The sequence below is a fragment of the Alternaria conjuncta genome (assembly GCF_024043145.1).
Source record: "Alternaria conjuncta strain BMP 0040 chromosome Unknown scaffold_4, whole genome shotgun sequence".
Lineage (NCBI taxonomy): Eukaryota > Fungi > Ascomycota > Dothideomycetes > Pleosporales > Pleosporaceae > Alternaria > Alternaria conjuncta.
The window spans coordinates 1080540-1100967 of record NW_026250093.1 but is presented as its reverse complement, the minus strand read 5'-3'; the positions used below and the strand labels follow the sequence as shown (position 1 = coordinate 1100967).

Sequence of the window (20428 nt, the reverse complement as noted above, 5' to 3'; positions counted from 1 at the left end):
TCCACCTGAAATCACACTGCCCGTTGATGGGCACAGTGTTTTGAATAATTCCCGTTCAGGCTGTGTGGCGTCTCAAGTGACGCTCGCCGTGTCCATGCTGTCTTCACTCCCATGTCCCCAGATCTCTTTGCTCTCGCTCTCAACCCCTCTCATTGCCTTTGCGACCTCTTCTAGTCGTACAACGACTTCTTGCACCCCCTTGTTCACCTTCTCAAAATATCGGTCGTTCTCCTCCCTCCTCTTCCGACTCAGCTCGATGTCCTTTTCTGTTTCCTCCTCCAACTTGATGCGGTCGAACAGCTTTTCGCCTTTTCCCGACCCTGCCCCGTCGTGAGGGTGATTTGCAAGACTCTGGGGTTGCAAGTCGTTCGCTTTACTGTCCTGCGACTTCTTCTGTTGTTCGGGTGTCTGTTCGTCCTCTTCCGAGCGCGCCCATGCTTTCGCAAGTTCTATCTGCGCTTTTCGCAGCTCATCTAGTGCTCGAGAGTGTTCAGAGCCGAAGACTGTCATGCCTGGGCCCTTGATGGCGCTCAGCTCAACCTCCTCCAACGTGTTTTGCATCTCTGCCCATATCGCTTCTGCGCGCGACGATGCTTCGGCATCTGCGGCTTGGCTATGCTGTCTTTGTCGCCGTTGGAATGGCGCCGAGGGGTTCGTGGAGGTGAGGCTGAGGTGGTCGCCATCGTTGGTGGTCGTGGGGGGAAGAGGTCGCTTGTTATCAGGAGAAAGGAGTGAGCGCTGGCGGACTAGCGGAGCCCTTGCAGGTGTTCGGATTTCGTGCAGCGATGTGTTGGAGGCATTGTGTGACGGTGGCCCGACGAAGAGCGCAGGCGCAGGAAGGCGGTTAGTTTGCGTCTTGGTGATTTTCTTGTCGTCTTTGGAAGTCATGGTAGTGCATGCGCTGGGCGCGTTATGAGGCTGGATTCGCGTGATGTAGATGTGTGAGTATTGCGATAGGCAATTGGACTAGTCACTACGAATCTTGAAGTCTACTAACTTGAGCTGCAACTACGCGCTGGTGTTCATTGATGTTCTCCCCAGACGCGATGACGATGGCCCGATAAGATAAGATGGCCGTGCGGCGCTAACCCCTTCTAGGTAAGCGCCGCTAAGCTGTGGGGCTTGGCTCTGGCGCACACTGATTCCAGCCGCTCTCGAAAATACTTCGACGTCCGCGATACTAACCACACTTCCCCCAGCACACCCGTCGTCAATACCGCAACCATGGGTAAAGGTACGCAGCCACTCCCTCCAGAAGCCCTCGATCGACGCGAAATGCACAATTCCACGCCTTCGCCGTCCTGACACGGGCGTATATTGGGTAGTTGCTCACAACATCATCAGGAAAGCCAAGAGGTCTCAACGCCGCCCGCAAGCTCCGCAACCATCGCCGCGAGGGACGATGGGCCGATCTCCACTACAAGAAGCGTCTCCTCGGAACCGCCTACAAGTCGTCTCCCTTCGGTGGATCTTCCCACGCCAAGGGCATCGTTCTCGAGAAGGTCGGTGTTGAGGCCAAGCAGCCCAACTCCGCTATCCGAAAGTGTGTCCGTGTACAATTGATCAAGAACGGAAAGAAGGTCACCGCTTTCGGTATGTCACTATGCGGAGATTGAAGAGGCATCGGCGACGAGCCTGTGGCAACAATGAGAGCGTGGGCTAATAATCTGCCAGTTCCCAACGACGGTTGCTTGAACTTCGTCGACGAGAACGACGAGGTCCTCCTTGCTGGTTTCGGTCGTAAGGGCAAGGCCAAGGGTGATATTCCCGGTGTGCGTTTCAAGGTCGTCAAGGTTTCCGGTGTCGGTCTGTCCGCGCTGTGGAAGGAGAAGAAGGAGAAGCCCAGGTCATAGAGGACTCGTCTGCAAGGAGTCAAGGAAGGAAACGAACGTGGACCACAAGCCCGCCATGAACGAATGATGGAATCCGCGGATCACTATGGGGGGTTACCGGAGTCTTTACATCGGGGTTATCTGTGCTTCTACCCGGCATATGAAAAGTCATGATATGCTGGAGAGTTAGATAGAATCTGACTCGTTCAAGCGCCCACTCCGTATGCGTATGCCATGGAGTGATGTTGGGTGCGTTGACATGCCGTTGAGGACTTGGTAGTGAATGTGATGAACCCAATACATTTCAGGTTTATGTTGTCCATGATTCACTGATCTAGAAAGAACACTACTGTACACAAACCTCCGTATAGTAACAAACTCCGACCAATGCAACATAAGAAAGAAGCGCCGCCGGGTATCTCAAACAAAACGCCAACCACCTATGCAATCTTAGCAATCCTTGCGTATGCAGTCCATCTTATTTCGTAAACATGGCATTAAACGTGTCCTCCAGTCCAGTGTCCTTCATAGTCCCGTAGTATTCGTATTTCAGCTTCGGGCTGGCGAAGAGCTCAGCATCCCTCTTCACGTTCTTCGGTACACCGAAGCCATCCAGACCCGGTATCTCTCCCGCACCTCCTTGCGCCTTCTGATCTCCTTTGAAGAACTTGGGTGCGTTTTCCTTGAGGGGAGGCGCCCAGACACTCGGTTTCCAGGGGTTAGGTTTTTGGTTGGCGCCGAGCGAGGGCGGCGGCGGTGCAGGAACCCGGTGACGAAATGGATTCGGGTCTGGTTTGGAGAAGATGGAGTGGGGTTCTCTGAAACGAGGGGGTGTTGCTGGTTGACGAGATGTCGTCTTGGAAAAGTGGTTGGGTATAATCTCTGGGGGTTGTGAAGAGAACCGACTTCCAGAATTCTTGGTCGGCGTCCAGTCCATGTCGTCTGCGCCCAAGAATGTAGATCGCTGGGCATAGGGTGTGGTGACGTCGGTAGCATGTGTGGTGAAGGAGGCTTCTGAGATGGTGGGGGACGGGGGAAGAGGGGAGGACTCCTTGCACTGATCCATGCCATTTGCAAAATCGGGCGCTATACTGTCGAAAACGCTTGCTTGGGGATGAGCTGGGTGGTAGGAGCCTCTCCTTGCCTTCTGTGCGCTATCGGGTGCACTGGGTACGGGTTCGCGAGCCGTTTTCAGAAAAGAGGGCGCGGCGCCGTAGACTATGCGGACAGCCTTCCATGTCATGATAGACGAGAAGGTCAATATTCCGAGCATACATACATGTGTGTACCGGAATAGTGTCAACGTGTCGTTGTTGATGGTGTGACCTTTCCAGTAGTAGAGGGTTAGGAAACGAAGAGCCACGGCAGTAATTCGAATCATCCATAGTGACATGAGCCCGCGCATCCTGCCCGTAAGGCTGTTCGTCTTGAGCTTCAGCTTGGGGTTCCACCAGATTGTGAGAGCATCGGCGATAATCGCAAAGTTCAGCCACTTGAGTATCACGGGCGAAAGTACACAGATTTCGTCCATCCAGCATCCCGACTTTGCCTGAGTCCAACAAGTATCCCAGCTGAAAACTTGGTACGCCCGTATACCCTCATCCGGGCCCATGTACAGTCCAGCAGCATGCCAGACAATTCCTATTGCTGTGCTCACGACGTAGGTCCACTTCGCCAGCGAAATGAACCTCAATGTCCATGCTTGTCTGTGGGTGTGTACAGTTGTGCGCTTCTGTTTACTTGCTTCCATGATACGCGCCAGGTTGTCTGCTCTCGCAATATGGTTCGCGTTCCGGATCTGATGTTGGACTCGAGGCAGACATTCGCTGCAGACCTGCGGGTACCGGGTCTCGAGCTCGTCCTTGTAGTCCTCGTACGCCGCTAAGAATTGCCCATACGTCGGATCATCCTCTTCCGGAAGGTACTCGCCCAAGAGCTTTGCGTAGAGGGTCTGGTTGCGCTGACATGTGTCGCAGAAGATGTCGTCACCGGGTACGGACATGGCGGGTGTTGGGGAGCGGGAGCGCAGGTGTTGGAAGGAGGCTTGGGGGGCGGTCGCGACTTCTTCGATGGGCGGATCGGTGATGTTGCCGCGCTGGGAAATGGGTCAGTTGGAGAGGTTCGGGTGTTGATGCGGTAGAGTAAGTACTTCGTCGAAGTGATTCACGGCGTCGCATTGCGGACAGTGAAATGTCTTGGGTATCTGTGAGACAGCGTCGCGTGACAGTGTATTGCAGTAATGGCAGCGCAGTCTGCGCCGTAATAGCGCCATGGTGGGAAGACACCTGAAGTGCGTGGTGATGGGTAGGGTTGATGCACCATGTCATGGGCGACGTGTTTTGGATTCTGCCGAGGCGGCCACACCGCCCGGGCGCCGGCGCGGAATTTTGGCTCACCAGGTCGAATGCACTGTTCACCACTTCTGGAGGGACGACTGCCGACAATCCATCGCCGTGGAAACGACACCGGCTCGAACCTCACGACACAGCGTCTCCGTCTGATCTCCCCGGTCGTATCCGCCACTACACCCCTCGCCGCCCGCCATTCGATGGCTCGGTAGTCCGCAAACCCTCGCATCTCCATCTCCACCGCCGCCATCCCGCCCACCATGAGCCAATTGATCGTCAGGCCGGGGCGCAACGCCGCCCGTCAGGCCAAAAAACTCAAAGAGATCCGCAAGGTCAAAAACGCAATCCAATGGCACGAGCGGGAACGCAAGAAGCGCCAGGAACTCAAACAGGGCAAATGGGAAATCAAGCGAGCCATCCTTGCGCGTAAAGGGTGGGAACAAGAGCGCATCAAGGGTGTCAGGAAGCAAGCTCTGGCCAATGCAAAAGAGGACTGGAAACTTGGTCCGTTGAGGCCAAATCGCGCCGTCGGCCCAGATGCTGAGAAATACGGTGTCCTTACCGGCGGCCAGGTGCAGAAGCCTGAGATACCTATCGAGGCCCAGAAGAGCCGGAACGCTTTTAGAGAAAAGAAAGGCCTCGAGCTCGAATACCCGCTGGTCGTGGACGATAAGAAATATTTTCCAATTGTGAAGGGTGATCGTGTCGTAATTCTGAAAGGAAAAGAGGCGGGCAAGGTCGGTGTGGTACGAGAGACCTTAGATCGATCACACGACGTCGTTATTAAGGGCATGAACTTGGTATTTACCGCCTAGCTGTGTCATCAAGTTTGAGTGTTAACATTTGCCAGCAATACTTCGACACTAGTCTATTTAGTAGTGCTGCCGAAGAGATGGGGCCCAAGGTAGAGAACGAGGTGCCTATGCCCTTGAGCAATGTACGTCTCGTGGTACCAGCCGAGATAGACCAGGGAGGCCAGAAGCGTTACGAGGACGTCGTGGTCGAGAAGATCTACATGGAGCGGCATACCACCGGCATTGATCCATACACCGGTACTGACTACGGGAACGACACAATACCCGAAGCACACCAATACGATCCTCGAACTGGACTTCCCATCTTCCACCGATACATCGCAGGCACACGGCAACGACTGGAATGGCCATGGGAACGCGTGGAAGGAACTGGAGCTGTTGATACCACAAAAGAAACAAGCAAAGACAAGAAAACATTACTCAAAAAGGCCCTGGCCAAAGTGAGCCAGCCGTTCACGAGCTTGAGTCGTTGGCGGAGCAAGAACAAGGAGGACCAAGCTCAACAAGACGCAACGAATAGCAGGAGCCCAGTCGACCTCGAGGCAAAATTCGCCGAGATTCAAAGGCAAGAGCAGGAACGATTCAAGACCGCCGCTCCAATAAGCATAGACCCTGAGCTTCCTTCGGCCTATGATGTGGACACAAGACGAAACATTGTCGAAGGTTCGCAGTCTATGGCTTATACGCTCGTTGCGCCACCTTTCCCCGACACGATTGCGGAAGAACTTCGTAGCGATATCCACGAGTTCTCCATCAAAGCGAAGAAAGACAGGGACCCCGAAGCACCGCGTCCTATCAAGGTTGCGCAACACTCCGAACAGGGTGTGGTCGCGCGAGAAATTGCAAAGCAAAAGCACAGAGCGGCGCAGGCAATGAAGACGCCCATGCAACTGAGGTGGGAGCTTGAGCATCAGAAGAAGGTGCAGAGCCAGAAGGAGAAGCCGCTTGTCGACCAGGAGAGCTTGCTGGCGGCATTGGGTCAGCACATGCAGAAGAGTGCTACGAAGCCATATCTGGGCAAGAAGCAGATTTCCAGTTCAACAGCCGACCTCGACTAGGGTGACTGAGACGATGGCATGATAACGTATCACGCCTGTGACACGAGACTTGTAGCATATCTTTTGTATATATAGCATGGATTGAAGCAGAAACTCAGCCAGGCTTTGTGTGGCCTGTGGGGTATCTTCGCTGTAAATGTACATCAAACGCCTGCATCATGCATACCACGATCTATGGAACCTCTCCCTTGAAATCGTCCTTGAGCTTACACGAGAATGCCCCAGTATTCCGCTCGTCCTCCTGCGCCCTCCAACTCCTCCCACTGCACCAGGAAGCGATCCACGACCTTTAGCAGCAGTTTCCCGCTCAGACTAAGTGTCTTGACTCGTGCAAAACTCTCCACGTACACCGTCTTGCACTTGCCCCTGCTGTTCGCGCCCTTGATGTTGAAAAAGCGCAGTATGAGGCTTGCGAGGATAAGGATTACAGCCGTGGCTGGGCCGTTGGTGATGATGAGATCTGGGAGGTCGGCGGCTGCGGCTTCGTACGGTGTTGTAGGAGCTTGGCCGGCCAGAAGTGGTGGAGCACGGAGGAGAGGTGCAAAGGAAGATAGGAGGGTGTAAACTGAGGTGAAAGGCGTTGAAAGTAGTGGCTGGTGTATCTTGCGCGCTCGAGGAATGACGGCGATGTTGTAGTGGTCTGGGCCAGTGCATATTGGCCTCTCTGCCCTCTTCTCTTCTAGAGCATGCGTTGTACCGTCTGCATCTGTAATCTCCATCACAGGTCTTCTTCGCGTGCCGTCTGGTTGCACCACCTCTTTCTCCGATTCTTGCTTTCGCAGCCGCTCCTTCTCCCCATCTTCGAGTCCTCGCTCAAACTCCGCGGCGCGTTGTGCTGAGAACGCGTCTCCGCTGCTGACCACGTATGTTCGGTGTGTGTATTTCCGAGTGTCTAGATCTCGCAGTAGGTAGAACATCTCGTGTGTGTGTCCGCCCGATCCAAGAACGACGAGGATACGTGTTGCGAGCGGGCGCTTGCGCAGTGGTGTAGACTTTGAGCGCGCGTTTGGAAGTATGGCAAGTAGACGCAGTGTTGCTGCGACAAGCAGGGTAGCGAGGGTCGCGATCGCGAAGGAGAGAGTGTAGAGTGAGGACGGCGGGGGCGCCATGGTGGGGTTGTCGCGAAGGATGAAGGTCAGGTCGTGGAGAATTATCCCCTGGTCGAATGTGCCAAGCTGAGGAATAACGAGATACTGTGTCTCAGATTGAGCGTAGAAGCATCGTTGCCGTGGGTGTAAACTTCCCCAGGTAAAGGTACGTGTCGCAGCAATTGGCCAATCGTGGGGACCTCGGAAGGAAGGCACGCGAAATCACATGCTTCAGACTTGGCGTCAGGGTAAGTCACGCAATTTCAACCACGTCTACTTCCACATATTCTCTACATACTAAGGGCTCGTTCATCATAATCCAAAACCACTCCTGGAGACGTAGACTTCACTCTCACTCCGTCAGGTTTCCCATATCAATCATGTAAGGACATGTAGACACCTTCAACATCGGGCATTTCGGGACACGCAATGCAAGCGGACTTGCTGTTAGAGCATCGAATTTCATCTGTTCCCTTTTGGAGACCGCAGGAGCCTTTCCAATGAGCAGAACATGTGAACCCCGTAAAGAGGTTTTTGGGAAAAAAGACATGAAAACGTCCTCATTTGGTTTTGGACGATGAGACCTCAGGTATGGTCTTGGAAGAAGCAGGGTAGAATAAGAAAGAGGAATTTATACCCATATGGTCAGACTAGCAAATGTTGACATGATTGGTCTAGGAGGAAGTATCCATGTAATCCCACGGGAAATGAGGAGAGAACATCATTACAAATGCCATGTTGTTTTAGAGATTCCGTCTTCTCCAGTTGCATTAAAGATTTATATGGGCTTGCTCTGCCATGCTTCTGGACGAGCGCACATTTGTCCTCCTGGTACGAGTTTTGAGACATGGAAAGGCAGATACTATATAGTAAGTCTTGCACTCCGCACCCTGAACGAGACAGATATCGCTTCTGAGTTTTCGGGCTTCTCGCTACATGTTGAGGAACAGAGGAGAGCAGAAGATGGGTGGAGTTTCAAGCACCAAGGAAGCCGGCAGTCCATTCCTTCGGCTGTGCTCTCACATGGTGACTTTCGATACGGTTTTTGTAACAATCTCAACACATGAGGGCTACAATGCCCTCTTTTGGATGCAGAACCGATATTTCACAGCCAAGATTTCGTTTTGAAGTTGTCTATACACCAGTCTTATGCACCTTTTATTTCTTTCAAGTTTCCAGAATGGGTTGCCGCGAAGCACATAGGATCCGCCTGCATTGATTTTTGGAGCTCAGTAGGAGAATAAAGATCCTAGTTCATGAAGGTTTTGGTATGTCGTTTCGTCCTCAATCATCGGAGTGCTAGTCCAGCGGCATATCTCAGAATGAAATGTGTCTTTTGAGAAATCCGTTGCCTTGCATTTGGTTAAAGCAGATCGGACATGGCATGTTCGCATGAGACCTTTTCGAAAATGCACCACATCGGTATTTCAATCGCAGTTTTCGAGAAAAGAGTGAGTTGGAACATGGAACAATGTGAAAGCTTTGGACCGAGATGAATTTATATATACCACTAGCAATCCCAAACTAGCTAAAGCGACTAGGTACGCATGTCTAAAATCCAATATTGTGCGATGCGTTCTTGGGACTTGAGGAAAACGCCATTTACCGAGAGAGCATGTGTAAACACATACCGAACTCCACTGCGACCATCCCCGAATGAATCAAAACAAAACTTTGCGCGCTATCGCCGTTACCTTCCACTCCCATTTGTAAGAATATCTTCCCAAACGGGCCAATAAGCATTTCCACCCGGCTCATCCATCTGCCAAATCAAACTCGGATTCCGCCTCATGACGCCTTCATGCTCTCTTTTCAATTCCACCAGCCTCTCACTCAGAATCCTCATCTCAGTGACCACCAGCCTCAGCTCTTTGCCCTCCACAGTAGCAGGTGATATCTCGCCCTTCAGGTCCGACAACGGGCCAATAAGACGAGTGAGCGTGGGCGGTAGACTGTACCGAAAAGAAGCTTCGACCCAGGCAGTGATAGCAATACGAGAAGCTAGAAAGGCGCTCAAGGCGGGTAGGTAGGCGAGTGTGTCTGCTGAGGAGGTTGCGGTGTAGTGTGAAGATGGGAATAGAGCACGGCTCAGATGGATGGGCCAGCAGAGCGCTGCGTACCGTAGGAAGGGTAGATGGGTATCAAAAGGCACGGTGCGGATACTATTCGCCCTCGAGCTGTTGTGTTGAGTGGGTATTGTTGGTATCGCGTGCGTGTGATTGTCTCCGTCCGATGAAGACAGGGACTTGTATCCGCTGTCTACCGACGCGCTTGTTCTTTGGCTCGCACCACTACTGGTCGGTATGGTAGGCGGCATGGCTGGGCTATGAAGCTGCAGGGCACCGAGAGGACGTTTTGGTATATCGTGCGCGAGGTAGGAAAGGCATCGTGCAGCAAGATGGCCATGAACGCTGCTTGTATCGCAAAGACTGAACTCTGAGCCTTGAGATAGTGGGTTGAGAAGGTAATCGCGTATGGATTCGTGGGTGAAAGCGATCTCGTCGTTGACAACGCAGAGGAGACCACATGTCAGTTCCGGCAAGGCTTGTATGATATCGGTCGTATGCGGACCCCCGGGAACGTCGGGTCTGTACGTGTTCAGAGCAGCGTGTAGTGCCTCTGGACACATGCGGTGGATTGGGAAAGACAACCATCGAAATGTGTCGGTGATGACGCGTTTTTCTGTTGATTGATGGCGCGCTAATACGTCAAATATGATACGGAAGATCGCTTCCAGGCCTTTTATTGAATGCACTCCCTGGAGGATGTTCAGTCGCTCGTCGGACGACAGTAGCGGCGATTGAAGGAGTTTCAACAACATGTTGGCCCAGAAAAAATCCCCATCTGCTGTCCTCGCGACTTCCGACATGAGCCTTCGATCCATAGAGATACCGAAGAAGCCCTGATCTGCTAGGCGGTTCATTTCTGGTACCACAAATCGATCGATAGCAACAACATTGTGTTGACCGGTAAGCGAGAGAATATGAGGAGCATCTGAAGCCCATTTCTGATACTCAAGTGGTATCTTCAAATTCGGTTTGCTGAAGAGGATGACTCTTGTGTCAGATCCACGACAGAGTCTTGCTAACGATGCGAGGAGTGTATCAGTATCGCTGCACTCATCGATCCCATCAAGTACAAGGAAATTGGGGTGCTGCCGGAGTAGAAGCAAAAGAACATCGACTACTTCATCAGTGGTGGCATGCTCTCGAAAGGACGTTTTCCGCAATAAGAGGCTGACAGTATCCAAAGTTGAGCGGTCGTGCCGACGAGCGTGAAGCAGCTGGCATGCCATAGCCCGGAAGGCATCTTCAGATTGGTTGTTTTCGGATAGAAGGTGATTGAAATGATAACTTGCAGTAGCCGGCGGTTCGTCGCACAGATCAGGATCGTCCGCTTCACCAGCTAGATTTTCAACGACTGAACGCGAGATGACGGTCTTCCCAAAGCCGGATTTCGCTGAGCGTTTGTCAGTTTATAGAAGACTTGAAATATGCGCGCGGCGACTTACCCTGCACAAACAGTACGCGATGTTGCCAGTTGCCAAGTAAAGTTTTTTGGTCATTTGCCATGCTGCTCTCAAAGCGCGACGTCCTCCATTGGGCGTATGCGGCGACACGCAAGAACCAAGCGCAGGACTCTTGATAAGGTTGTTGAGTACCGAGCGATCTCGTTGCAATCGAGGTAGAAGAGGACAGCCAATGCTGTACTTTCTCCACTCTCCTCAATCGCTTCGCGAGCCGTTGTTCATCTTGCTCCACACGACCGTTGGCTACGGATCCGTTTTGGCGCTGCAAAAAGTCGATATAACTTCTGCGGTGCTGTGAGATGTCCGCGTAGTATTGAGTCTGGTTCGCGGTTTCTGTTTCTAACCACCTCCTGTGCTGGCCTAGCCGTGTTTCAAGGTGGGCAAACCGGGAATCGAAGGGTCGCCATGGTGTCTCATTGTGGAGGACGTTCGTACAACTGATGGATGTACTTTGTGCCCCACGACAGAAGATACGGTACAGCTCCAAGAACAGCTGTACAAGATCCGCATATACGTAAGACAGAAGTGCAGCCAGATGACGATCTCCAGCCTCGCCATGGGACTCAGCTCCATTACGCTTGCAGATGTTGTAAATTTCCTGATAAGGTGGTATGATTTGCGAAATAGCTTCAAGTACATCGGCAATTTTCTCAAGGACAAGCACGCAGTCACCGCTCAACTGCTTCTGTATTAGTCCACGTTGTATGTCAAATGTACTATATGCATACCTTGAAGACTATGCGAAGGGTTGCCCAGAAACAGGCTGCCCATCCTGGCTGCAATTCGACACACGTGCCAAGGACATCGAAGTAGGGCGCAAAGGTGCGAATGAACATTATAAACTTTCGACTGCATACGACTAGTCTTTGGTCTGCCAACCCGTTGCCAGCGGTAGTACGACGCAGCTCTTCGAGCAGAAGTGTTGAGCTGATACGATGATCGAAATGCTGACGATGTTCTTGCAGTATGGTGCTGTGTATTGCTTCTATGGCGTCGTCAAAGAATGGATGGTCCAAGCTATTTATTGTTAGCTACATCCAGGCCACCAGTGGTAGACTAACCTCGAATCAACCATTGCTACGTCCATGTTTTAAGCCTATTGCGACAGTTCTCGGATGGAATCGAACTTGAGCGCAGGCGTCTTCTCTGTAACGAATGCATTGGCACAAGATGTTGAAATGCACGTTGAACAATCCAGAGCGACGGCCACATAGTAAAGGCATGGAGGCGACAGGGGCAGCGGTGTGTTAATGTAATAAGCATTCAACGTGCTCGTTCTGATGGGACCCAAGCGAGAGCAATTACGGCCCTGCATGGAGCCACGGGAGAAGAAATGGGCGTCGTGGGGCTGAAAGGCTGCGGGAGATAAGCGGGATGTGTAAGAACATGGTGAGTGAGTACCCGTCGCCACGCATGTCATGCCCCGGACACAAGGGAATTGACAGGCGTGGGGGAGCAGGCTTGAAAACGTGGGCGAGACGACAGGCCCATGCGGCAAGTCGCAAGTGGCAGATCGGAGCTGCATGCCGACGGGCGGGTAATCCCTTGTTCGTAATGAGTAAAAGAAACTCAAAAGGAACGTCTTTCAAGCGAGGCGTGGATCATGAACGAATAACATCTTGGGTATCTCCTCCAACGAGCTACATAGCCAACTGCTCGGCGCAACGGGTCTATAGTACAAAAAGTATTAGAAAGCGAGGTACTAGAGCGAATGCCACTAAAATTGTGGCTACCTGACTAGGCGGATGCGGGCATGCCGAGCCGAAGCGCAAGCAGCGCACGCACGTCGGTGACATACTGCAAGCCTTCGAGCAGCGGGATAAGATGCAGCAGATCGTGGTCTGTTGGGTCGCTAATCCAGCCTTCGATGGGAATGGCATTGTCTGGATGCACAATCAGTACGAGCACAAGTGGGCGCACTGGACGGAGGGTGAACTTACCAGGATGGAAAACGTAGCTCAAGGGGCTGTTATCAAGAATCATGACTTTGCTGAGATCGGGCTCGACCTGAGCAAGGTCCTTGATGTAAGCCCCGTTGCGAACAGTGCAGTGCTGTCGATAGTACCTGCCTGCAAAATACTTGCGCTCCACCTCCAGCCAGTCGATGACGGGATCTGCGTACTCCTGTACCGAGGCGGTGAATATGATCAGATTGTACCACTTACTAACCTGGTCGTTTCGTTAGTGTGGCATCAGGCGTGCCTGGGTGGTGTGCGTACCTTTTTCAGAAAATCGTCGCAATACGGCCGTTTGTGAACATAGTATAGGAGCGGCACTTGGGGACCAATAACCTGCCCGTCGGCGCCGACAGATGCCTGGAGCTTGACCTCTACCATGTGGCCCGTCTGGAAGCGACCGCCGTTGACTATGCTGTGGATCAATGTTTCATCGAGATCGATGATGAGCGTCTTCTGGTGCGGCCCGACAGCGGATACGCCTTTAGCGGAGTACGAGGGCTGGCGGCGTGGCACGAGGGGGCGCGGGGGTTGGGGCGCTCGTGGGAACTTGGTCAATTGTTTCGAAGACGCGGTTGCCGGCCCAGTGGGGGACTTGAGGGAAGCGGCAGCCTCGGAGGAGACGGAGTTACTTTTGGACGATTGGGCCTTCTTCGCGGCCTTGCGTTGCCTCAAAGCGTCCTCATTGTGATGTAGCGTGATGCGTATCGACCTCTTGGCCGGGGCGATTTCGTCTGCTCGTGCGGTTGCGCTGGATTTGGAGCGGGTATGGCGCGACGGGCTGTCGGTGTCTGGGTTGCGTGTTGGAGATCGCTCGCTCTCCGAGTCGGACGTCATGGCGGTCGAGGTTGATGCTATTGACAGTGATCGCCTCGTGGGTTGTTTCATGACGGGCTGCGCGACACTCGAACTGCGACTCTTGCGCGTGCCTTTCTCGCTACGGTCTGGTGCAGCCGAGGCTCGTGAAGCGTGCGCCGCAACCTTTTTCCGACGTCCGCGAGTGAATGTCCGCGAGATGTGGTAGATCGGGGCGAGAAAGGAGAAGTGACCATCCTCTTCGTAGTAGAAGGCGGCCACCAGGCATTGCCCCGTATAGACAAAGGGGGTTGCGAGGACGCCCACGACCGCGACGATGCCGTCGGATATGCGCGACGGATACAGCCATCTCCTTCGCCGCTTGGTGTCTTCGTAGGGGCCCTCCTGGGTTTTCTCGAGTAGAGGTGTCTTTTCGTCGTATCCGGATGCGACCGCTTCCGTATTCGAGGAGCCGGAGCCGGAGCCGTCACTCCTGTCGGCGCCCATCTTGCGCGTCTCTCTCTGTGCAGCTATTGCACTCGCATCGTCAGCGGGAGATGATATCGAGGGCCGAGGTTGGAGAATGGCGAAGGACTGTGGGGTAGCCTGGGTGCTGGGAGCGCTGATGCTTATGTCTGGGATGACGGGAGGACCTCCGTGACGGTGATGGTGGGGCTATTGGGGAGAGTGTGCACAGCGACAGCGCAGTCAAGATGCTCGTCCAGCACTGGCGAAACTAGCAGCAGGCCGAGGCGTGACTTTGTCGAGAGAAGACGGGTATGCAGCTAAGCAGAAGGTTGGGGACATGCCAATGACGAACCGCTGGAGAGCCCGTGCCCAATCGGAACGCTCAAAGCTCAATTTAGTTACGACTCACACATTCCCTCCACCAAGTCTTGAACAAGCAACTCTCCCCGACAGTGCCTTACAAACAAAACGCGCGTGGCCAATACTTTGAACCCCTAAATTATATTGGTTGTCTGGAACCCTTTCAAACGCACACAGACACCCGCAGAGTCATCCAGGAACAACCCCACCACCCCACATAACTGCCATATACCGTTCGAAATCTTGGGACTCTCGAGTACGAATCTGCAAATATCCCCACGATGCAGGGCGCGACGGTACAGGCGCCGGGTCTGTCAACCTACCTGAAGTCACTAAAGAGTACTCCAGTAGATGCCTCGGTGGAGCATTTCGTCTCGTGAGATACGCCTTTCCGCGCAGCAGCGCAACTACAACTAATATCCCTACCCCAGACTTCTCAAACGGCGACAAATACGGAACTCGAGACCATGTGCGATTGCGACGACAGCCCTTCTTCTGCGCGTGGTGGGCGAGTTCAAGGGCAGGGATGCCGCCAAGCTCATTGAGCGCATAAAGCAAGTCGGCAGGCGGTTGACATCGGCGCAACCACACGAGGTAGTGGTGGGAAACATCGTACGGCGCGTACTGGGACTGGTGCGCGAGGTGGTCGACGATCATGCCGAAGGGCAAACACCAACAGGCAGCGAGCCAGGCTACTCAACACCACATGCACACGCGCAGCACGACTCTCTCCACAGACCAGCGCTCAACTCGAGCATATCCACATTCAGCCCTCTCCGGCATGCCGTTGCCGAACCCATGCCCACGAGCGTCTTCACCGACAACGCCTCCGACGTTAGCGAACCCTCGAGACGGCCCCCGTTGCTCACCTCACACACCTCGTACGCGCCTACCTCGTCCGCTCCCCTCGTCCACTCGCTCTTTGGCCTCTTCTCCCAGCCAGCAGATACACCCTCAACTACAAGCACCCCTACAGGGCAGGCGTCGCCAAACGGCAAGAGCACGCTGACGGCACTCAATCTGGAGCGCCTCGAGGGCATCAACAAGAGCCAAAATCTGGACCTGAAGGGCGAGGTCATGGAGGGCATAAGAGAACTTCAGGACGAGCTCGAAACCTCAGACAAGCAGATTGCCGAAGTCGCCCTCGAGCACATCCACGCCAACGAAATCATCCTCACCCACACCGCGTCCACAACAGTCCAGAAGTTCCTTCTGTTCGCCGCACGAAAACGCAAGTTCACAGTCGTGCATGCCGAGACGTATCCCCACGACCATACTGCCACGCACGGCATCCTTCTTACAGGCAAGAAGCGAGAGGCGAATCCAGATGACGACGAGGACGACGACAAGTGGAAGCCCCTCACCGATGCTGGTATCCAAGTCTACGTCATCCCAGACTCCCATGTCTTCGCCATCATGTCCCGCGTCAACAAAGTCATTCTGGCGACCCATACCGTATTAGCCAACGGCGGCCTGGTAGCCGCAGCTGGAGCACACATGATTGCAAAGGCTGCAAAGGAACACCAGACACCTGTTGTCGTGCTCAGTGGTGTATACAAGCTCAGTCCGGTCTACCCATTCGACATCGACGAGTTGATCGAGCACGGTGACGCCGGAAGTGTAGTTCCCTACGACGACGGCGAGTTCGTCGACAAGGTCGATGTTGAGAACCCACTGTACGACTATGTTCCCGCGGACCTTGTGGATCTCTACATCACCAACCTGTAAGTCGCGATTTACACAGCTCGATGCATTGAATGTAAGCTAATGTCTTCTAGTGGCGGGCACGCACCTTCATACCTCTACCGCATCGTAGCAGACCACTACCGCACTGAGGACATCACCTTGTAATTCAACCATGAGCCACGGCGTTATGATACCAGCAAAAGTTAAGATGGGAAGCAAAGTGCGCACAATAGCCCATGTTACATCATCTAGGGAAGGAAACTCTGCGCCTGCAATATGCAGTGGCCGAAACCAATGAACATTACTACAAACGTGTCGCCCATTCAGCTCAGAGCACGTATGCGACCATCTTCATCATCGCCGACCCGTGCCCTCGCCCTCTGCCCGACCAACTAACATCTCCTACACACTCTTCTTCGCAATTGGCCGCGCCTTTGTGCCCCTCTGCACGCACCCGTATCCCGCAGATCACCGACCCCATTCATTGGTCACCTAAGCTCTAGCAGTGTGCCCTTCGGCCATCCGAAATCAATGGATTTTGTCAAAATTACCACGTTGGGCGGTTTGACGGTCCGTCAGGGTGGGCCGGCGGGGCGGAAGGGCACAGTGGCGTTCTTAGTAAACAAGTACGGAGTCGCGATGTGCCCATCGAGCCCTTGCGCGTGGGACTCGTCTTACTTTTGTTGAGATTTGGCCGTAGGCGCAGACACCTCGTACCCAAAGCGCCTGATGAATTAGGCTAGTTCGTAGAATCGGTACAATTGTTCTTCGCGTATTCTAGCTCCAGCTCCCTCGAGCTGGGGTGTGCGGAAGAGGGGTCGATATCACCACCCCCTCAACTGCGCCTCGCTATCGCCATCTCCACTCAGGATTACGTGTGCACATCCATCTCGATTGCGCGCGGAGAAATAACAGCATGCGACAAGTGCTAGCCGTTGCCCTCTTCGGAAGCTCCTCAAGGTGATAACATAGGGCTTATCGTGGGTGCCGGGTCGGCTGCTACATTACGTATGCGGGCGCGCATCTTGTGGAGCTGAGTTGATAGAGTGACACTCTGAACCTGACCGCCTGGTCGCAGAAGCATTGAAGGCGTCGTCAAGGTGCATCATGTCGTTTCTCGAACTTGGGGGGTTGCATGTGTTTGTTACTGGGGCCGCTGGAGGAATTGGTAGTGCGATTGTAGAAGAGTTTCTAGGTATGTAACGGTCTTGTGCCTTTGATGGTTGTCGGAGAGTCTTGCACGTCGAGTGAAGTTTGCAGGGTCCATGGTAGGCTCAGGTTCTTTGTCAAGCCCTCACCCTGCGGTGGAAGGCACGCCCCAGGGCTTCGGCCTACAAGACAAGGAATCAACGCCATCATCTTGATTGATGGTTTTTTTTTGCTCTCATGTAACCGTCACTAACGTCTGCATAGCGCAAGGCTGTAAAGTCACTGCGCACGATCTTCGCCCAAATCCTCTCGCCTCAACAAACCCCAACCTCCACTGCCTCCAAGGCGACATCAGTTCCGAAGCCTCCATCCAGGACTCCATATCCCAAGCCATCAGCCATTTCTCGCAGCCTATAAGCATCCTCTGCGCCAATGCAGGCATCACAGATGAATCGTCCAGCTATCCTATCTGGGACATGCCCAGCGAGCTCTGGGACCGCACCTACGCTGTCAACGTGCGTGGCACGTACCTGACCATCAAGCACTTTCTCAAATCCATTGAGAAGTCCCAAAGTGACAATGGCAAGGAAGTACAAAATGTCAGTGTCGTTGTGACGGGGTCTGAATGTGGAGTCTTTGGTCAGGCAGGTCATGTGGAGTATGCGAGTGGGAAAGCAGGGCTACAATACGGGCTTGTGAAGACAGTAAAGAATGAGATTGTCAGATTGAATAAGAGCGCGAGGATCAATGCCGTCGCGCCCGGATGGGTGGAGACCAAGTTGATTGAAGGGAGGTTGGACGACCCAGGAGAGATGTGGAGGGAGGCGGAGGCTACGTAAGTCTGACGCTTATACTGACTCTTCGACACCTTGTTAACGACTGCAGTGTGCCTCTCAGGAAAATTGCTCAACCAACCGACGTAGCAAGAGCAGCTGCTTTCCTGGCAAGTCATCGCGCTGCAGGTCATATCTCCGGACAATGTATATCTGTGGATGGCGGTATGGAAGGTCGTATTGTGTGGTCCGAGGAAGAAGTTCGCAAATCACAGCCAACTGCTGTCGAGCCCGAAACACCATCTCTCAACGCGACTGGTGAGGCCGAGATATTTGGTACCGCAACCGAAGGGGTGTCCCTTGCTAGCAGGACCCCCTCAGCAATGGCTATCCCGACCATAGCGTCTCTCGGCAGCCCTCAATCAACACAGAAGCCGAAGATCAAGATCTTGCTCTCCGTAGATTTTGACGCAGTATCGGGCTGGCTTGGTACTGGCCAACACCCCGATAATAACCTCGCGGACTACAGTACTGGCTTCTTCAGTGGCCATGTCGGAGTTCCACGACTACTCAAGCTCTTTGCGAAGCACGGCATTGCGAACAAAGTAACCTGGTTTGTGCCGATGCATAGTGCCGAATCTTTCCCAGAAGAGTTTGCCGCCATCAAGAGCAGCGGTGCGGAGATAGGCCTACACGGTTATTGCCACGAAGGCGCCCCTCAGCTTACGCCCACCCAAGAACGTGAAGTTCTCGAGCACTGTATAAGTCTTTATCAGGAACTACTAGGGAAACGTCCACTTGGATATCGCGCACCGCTCTATCAACTCCGCGAGAGTACCGTGGAGTTATTAGAGGAGTACTCTTTCCTCTACGACTCCTCACTCTCCCACCACGACAGCAAACCATACTACCTCCCCAACCTCCCACCTATCAAAGCGCCAAGATACACCGAAGAGGCTTCCGCAAAAGACTGGATGAAACCCCTGCCTAAACCCAGTGCCCCCACAACCAAAACTCTCGTCGAGATCCCGGCGAACTGGTACACGGAAGATATGACACCTCTCCAGTATCTTCCCAATGCACCCAACTCGCACGGCTACGTGGACGTTCGCGTTATGGAGAACATGTGGAAAGACAAGTTTGAGTGGATCAGGAGCGAGATGCTTGAGAGTAATGGGGAGAAAGATGTAGTGGTCTTCCCGTTGGTCTTGCATCCAGATACCAGTGGTATGGCGCATGTTATCGGCATGATTGAGAGGGTGATTAAGTGGCTGCAAGCGTGGGAAGGAGATGTGGAGTTCTGCACTTATGAGGAGGCGGCTGGGGCGTGGAAGGAGAAGAATGCTGTAGAATGATTGGGATGCATCAACCTGAACACATAAATATCATTCAGTTATCTTACACATCGTCCGTCTTATAATTCTTTCATCTACTCCGAATTCTCCTTGTCATACAGTCTAATCACCCGTCCACCCTGCTCCGCCGCTTCCTCCCACAGCTCATCACCGCCGACTCCAATACTCTTGACATTCAGCGTGATGAGACTAGAGCGGAAATACGATCGTGCACGTGTGTTCGCATTTGCTTAATCAGGAAAAGTTTACGTACTTCTCTGCACCGGCTCAAGTCTCAGGCCATCTATCCAAAGACGCTGCCCTGAAATTCGACCCGAATGTGAATGCGAAGATCCTTCTTTCCAAAAGCCAGCTTAAGAGTGTCGGCGATTTCATGGTCGCTGAATTGCGAACAGGGTTCGCCCTCATCAATAGAATACACTGCGAGAACATGCTTCAGTGATGGAAAAAATCCAGTGTACATGTGATCTCCAAACAGCTTCCCTAGAGACTCGCCATTATGGATATCTGCGAAATAGCACCATCGCTCCACCTCTAGACCGGGCATCTGAATCGATTGGATTGAGTTCCAAGGCTCTAAGTTGAGAAGAATATTGCCCTCTTTTATATCATCGAGCACAAAGGTGCTGATATCGAATACGGCTATTGTGTGGAAAGTTGAAGATGCTTCGTGGCGGAGTTGGCGACAGGTAGACAGTAGCGCTAGAGCTCCTCGGTGATTGCGAGCAAGAGCGTCTGGACGCGGCCTTCTCATGCGGACTTGAGTGTTTGAGCACACCAAATCGTAGACCTTATTGCGGAGTTCGGCGGGGAGACGAAGTAGAGGTGAGTCGCGCTGGTTTTGGGTTGTCCTGGGAGATCAGTAAAGGAAGAACCCCGGGATATGATTTGCTTACTTGTCCTCGAAGACAACGAAAGATCTCGTAAAGGTATCGGCGTCCATAATTGTGGATCGGTTTGGGAGTTACTTGTTGGTCGGCACGCCTAAAGGTCGAAAAGTTATAGGACTTGGGTGGAGACGAGCAAACGGAGCTAGCGCAAAGACAGGCAGCCTCACCTTGATTATCTGGAGCACAGTCACAACATCGGGCAGGTACAGGCGATGAATCAGAAGCAAGTAGATTGACAGAAATGACGATTTTGTCTTATTGGAAGTTCGCTTTATCGTCGTTGCATGAACAACATTTAGACCTTCACACGACACAATGATCGGAGAT

General features: G+C 53.2%; 8 protein-coding genes across 8 annotated transcripts; 4 read left to right on the top strand and 4 right to left on the bottom strand.

Annotated features, from left to right (window-relative positions):
- Window positions 1–72: 72 nt before the first annotated feature.
- On the bottom strand, window positions 73–888 carry J4E85_003204 (uncharacterized protein; the record flags this gene model as incomplete). The annotated part of the gene is made up of 1 exon (XM_051467475.1): window positions 73–888. One exon carries the CDS (start codon window positions 886–888, stop codon window positions 73–75), a length of 816 nt encoding a protein of 271 aa, XP_051328634.1.
- A 336-nt stretch (window positions 889–1224) lies between these two features.
- Window positions 1225–1853, top strand: RPS23 (40S ribosomal protein S23; the record flags this gene model as incomplete). Its single annotated transcript, XM_051467474.1, has 3 exons — window positions 1225–1234; window positions 1345–1593; window positions 1675–1853. 3 exons carry the CDS (start codon window positions 1225–1227, stop codon window positions 1851–1853), a joined length of 438 nt encoding a protein of 145 aa, XP_051328633.1.
- A 457-nt stretch (window positions 1854–2310) lies between these two features.
- Window positions 2311–4104, bottom strand: J4E85_003202 (uncharacterized protein; the record flags this gene model as incomplete). The annotated part of the gene is made up of 2 exons (XM_051467473.1): window positions 2311–3927; window positions 3982–4104. 2 exons carry the CDS (start codon window positions 4102–4104, stop codon window positions 2311–2313), a joined length of 1740 nt encoding a protein of 579 aa, XP_051328632.1.
- A 336-nt stretch (window positions 4105–4440) lies between these two features.
- Window positions 4441–6053, top strand: J4E85_003201 (uncharacterized protein; the record flags this gene model as incomplete). Its single annotated transcript, XM_051467472.1, has 2 exons — window positions 4441–4980; window positions 5031–6053. 2 exons carry the CDS (start codon window positions 4441–4443, stop codon window positions 6051–6053), a joined length of 1563 nt encoding a protein of 520 aa, XP_051328631.1.
- Window positions 6054–6259: 206 nt separating this feature from the next.
- J4E85_003200 (uncharacterized protein) lies at window positions 6260–7162 on the bottom strand (the record flags this gene model as incomplete). Its single annotated transcript, XM_051467471.1, has 1 exon — window positions 6260–7162. The coding sequence occupies one exon, from the start codon at window positions 7160–7162 to the stop codon at window positions 6260–6262; it is 903 nt and encodes a 300-aa protein (XP_051328630.1).
- Window positions 7163–12407: 5245 nt separating this feature from the next.
- On the bottom strand, window positions 12408–13927 carry J4E85_003199 (uncharacterized protein; the record flags this gene model as incomplete). The annotated part of the gene is made up of 3 exons (XM_051467470.1): window positions 12408–12553; window positions 12611–12839; window positions 12890–13927. 3 exons carry the CDS (start codon window positions 13925–13927, stop codon window positions 12408–12410), a joined length of 1413 nt encoding a protein of 470 aa, XP_051328629.1.
- A 602-nt stretch (window positions 13928–14529) lies between these two features.
- Window positions 14530–16099, top strand: J4E85_003198 (uncharacterized protein; the record flags this gene model as incomplete). Its single annotated transcript, XM_051467469.1, has 3 exons — window positions 14530–14624; window positions 14680–15972; window positions 16027–16099. The coding sequence occupies 3 exons, from the start codon at window positions 14530–14532 to the stop codon at window positions 16097–16099; spliced, it is 1461 nt and encodes a 486-aa protein (XP_051328628.1).
- A 1460-nt stretch (window positions 16100–17559) lies between these two features.
- On the top strand, window positions 17560–19211 carry J4E85_003197 (uncharacterized protein; the record flags this gene model as incomplete). Its single annotated transcript, XM_051467468.1, has 2 exons — window positions 17560–17918; window positions 17969–19211. The coding sequence occupies 2 exons, from the start codon at window positions 17560–17562 to the stop codon at window positions 19209–19211; spliced, it is 1602 nt and encodes a 533-aa protein (XP_051328627.1).
- Window positions 19212–20428: the final 1217 nt, after the last annotated feature.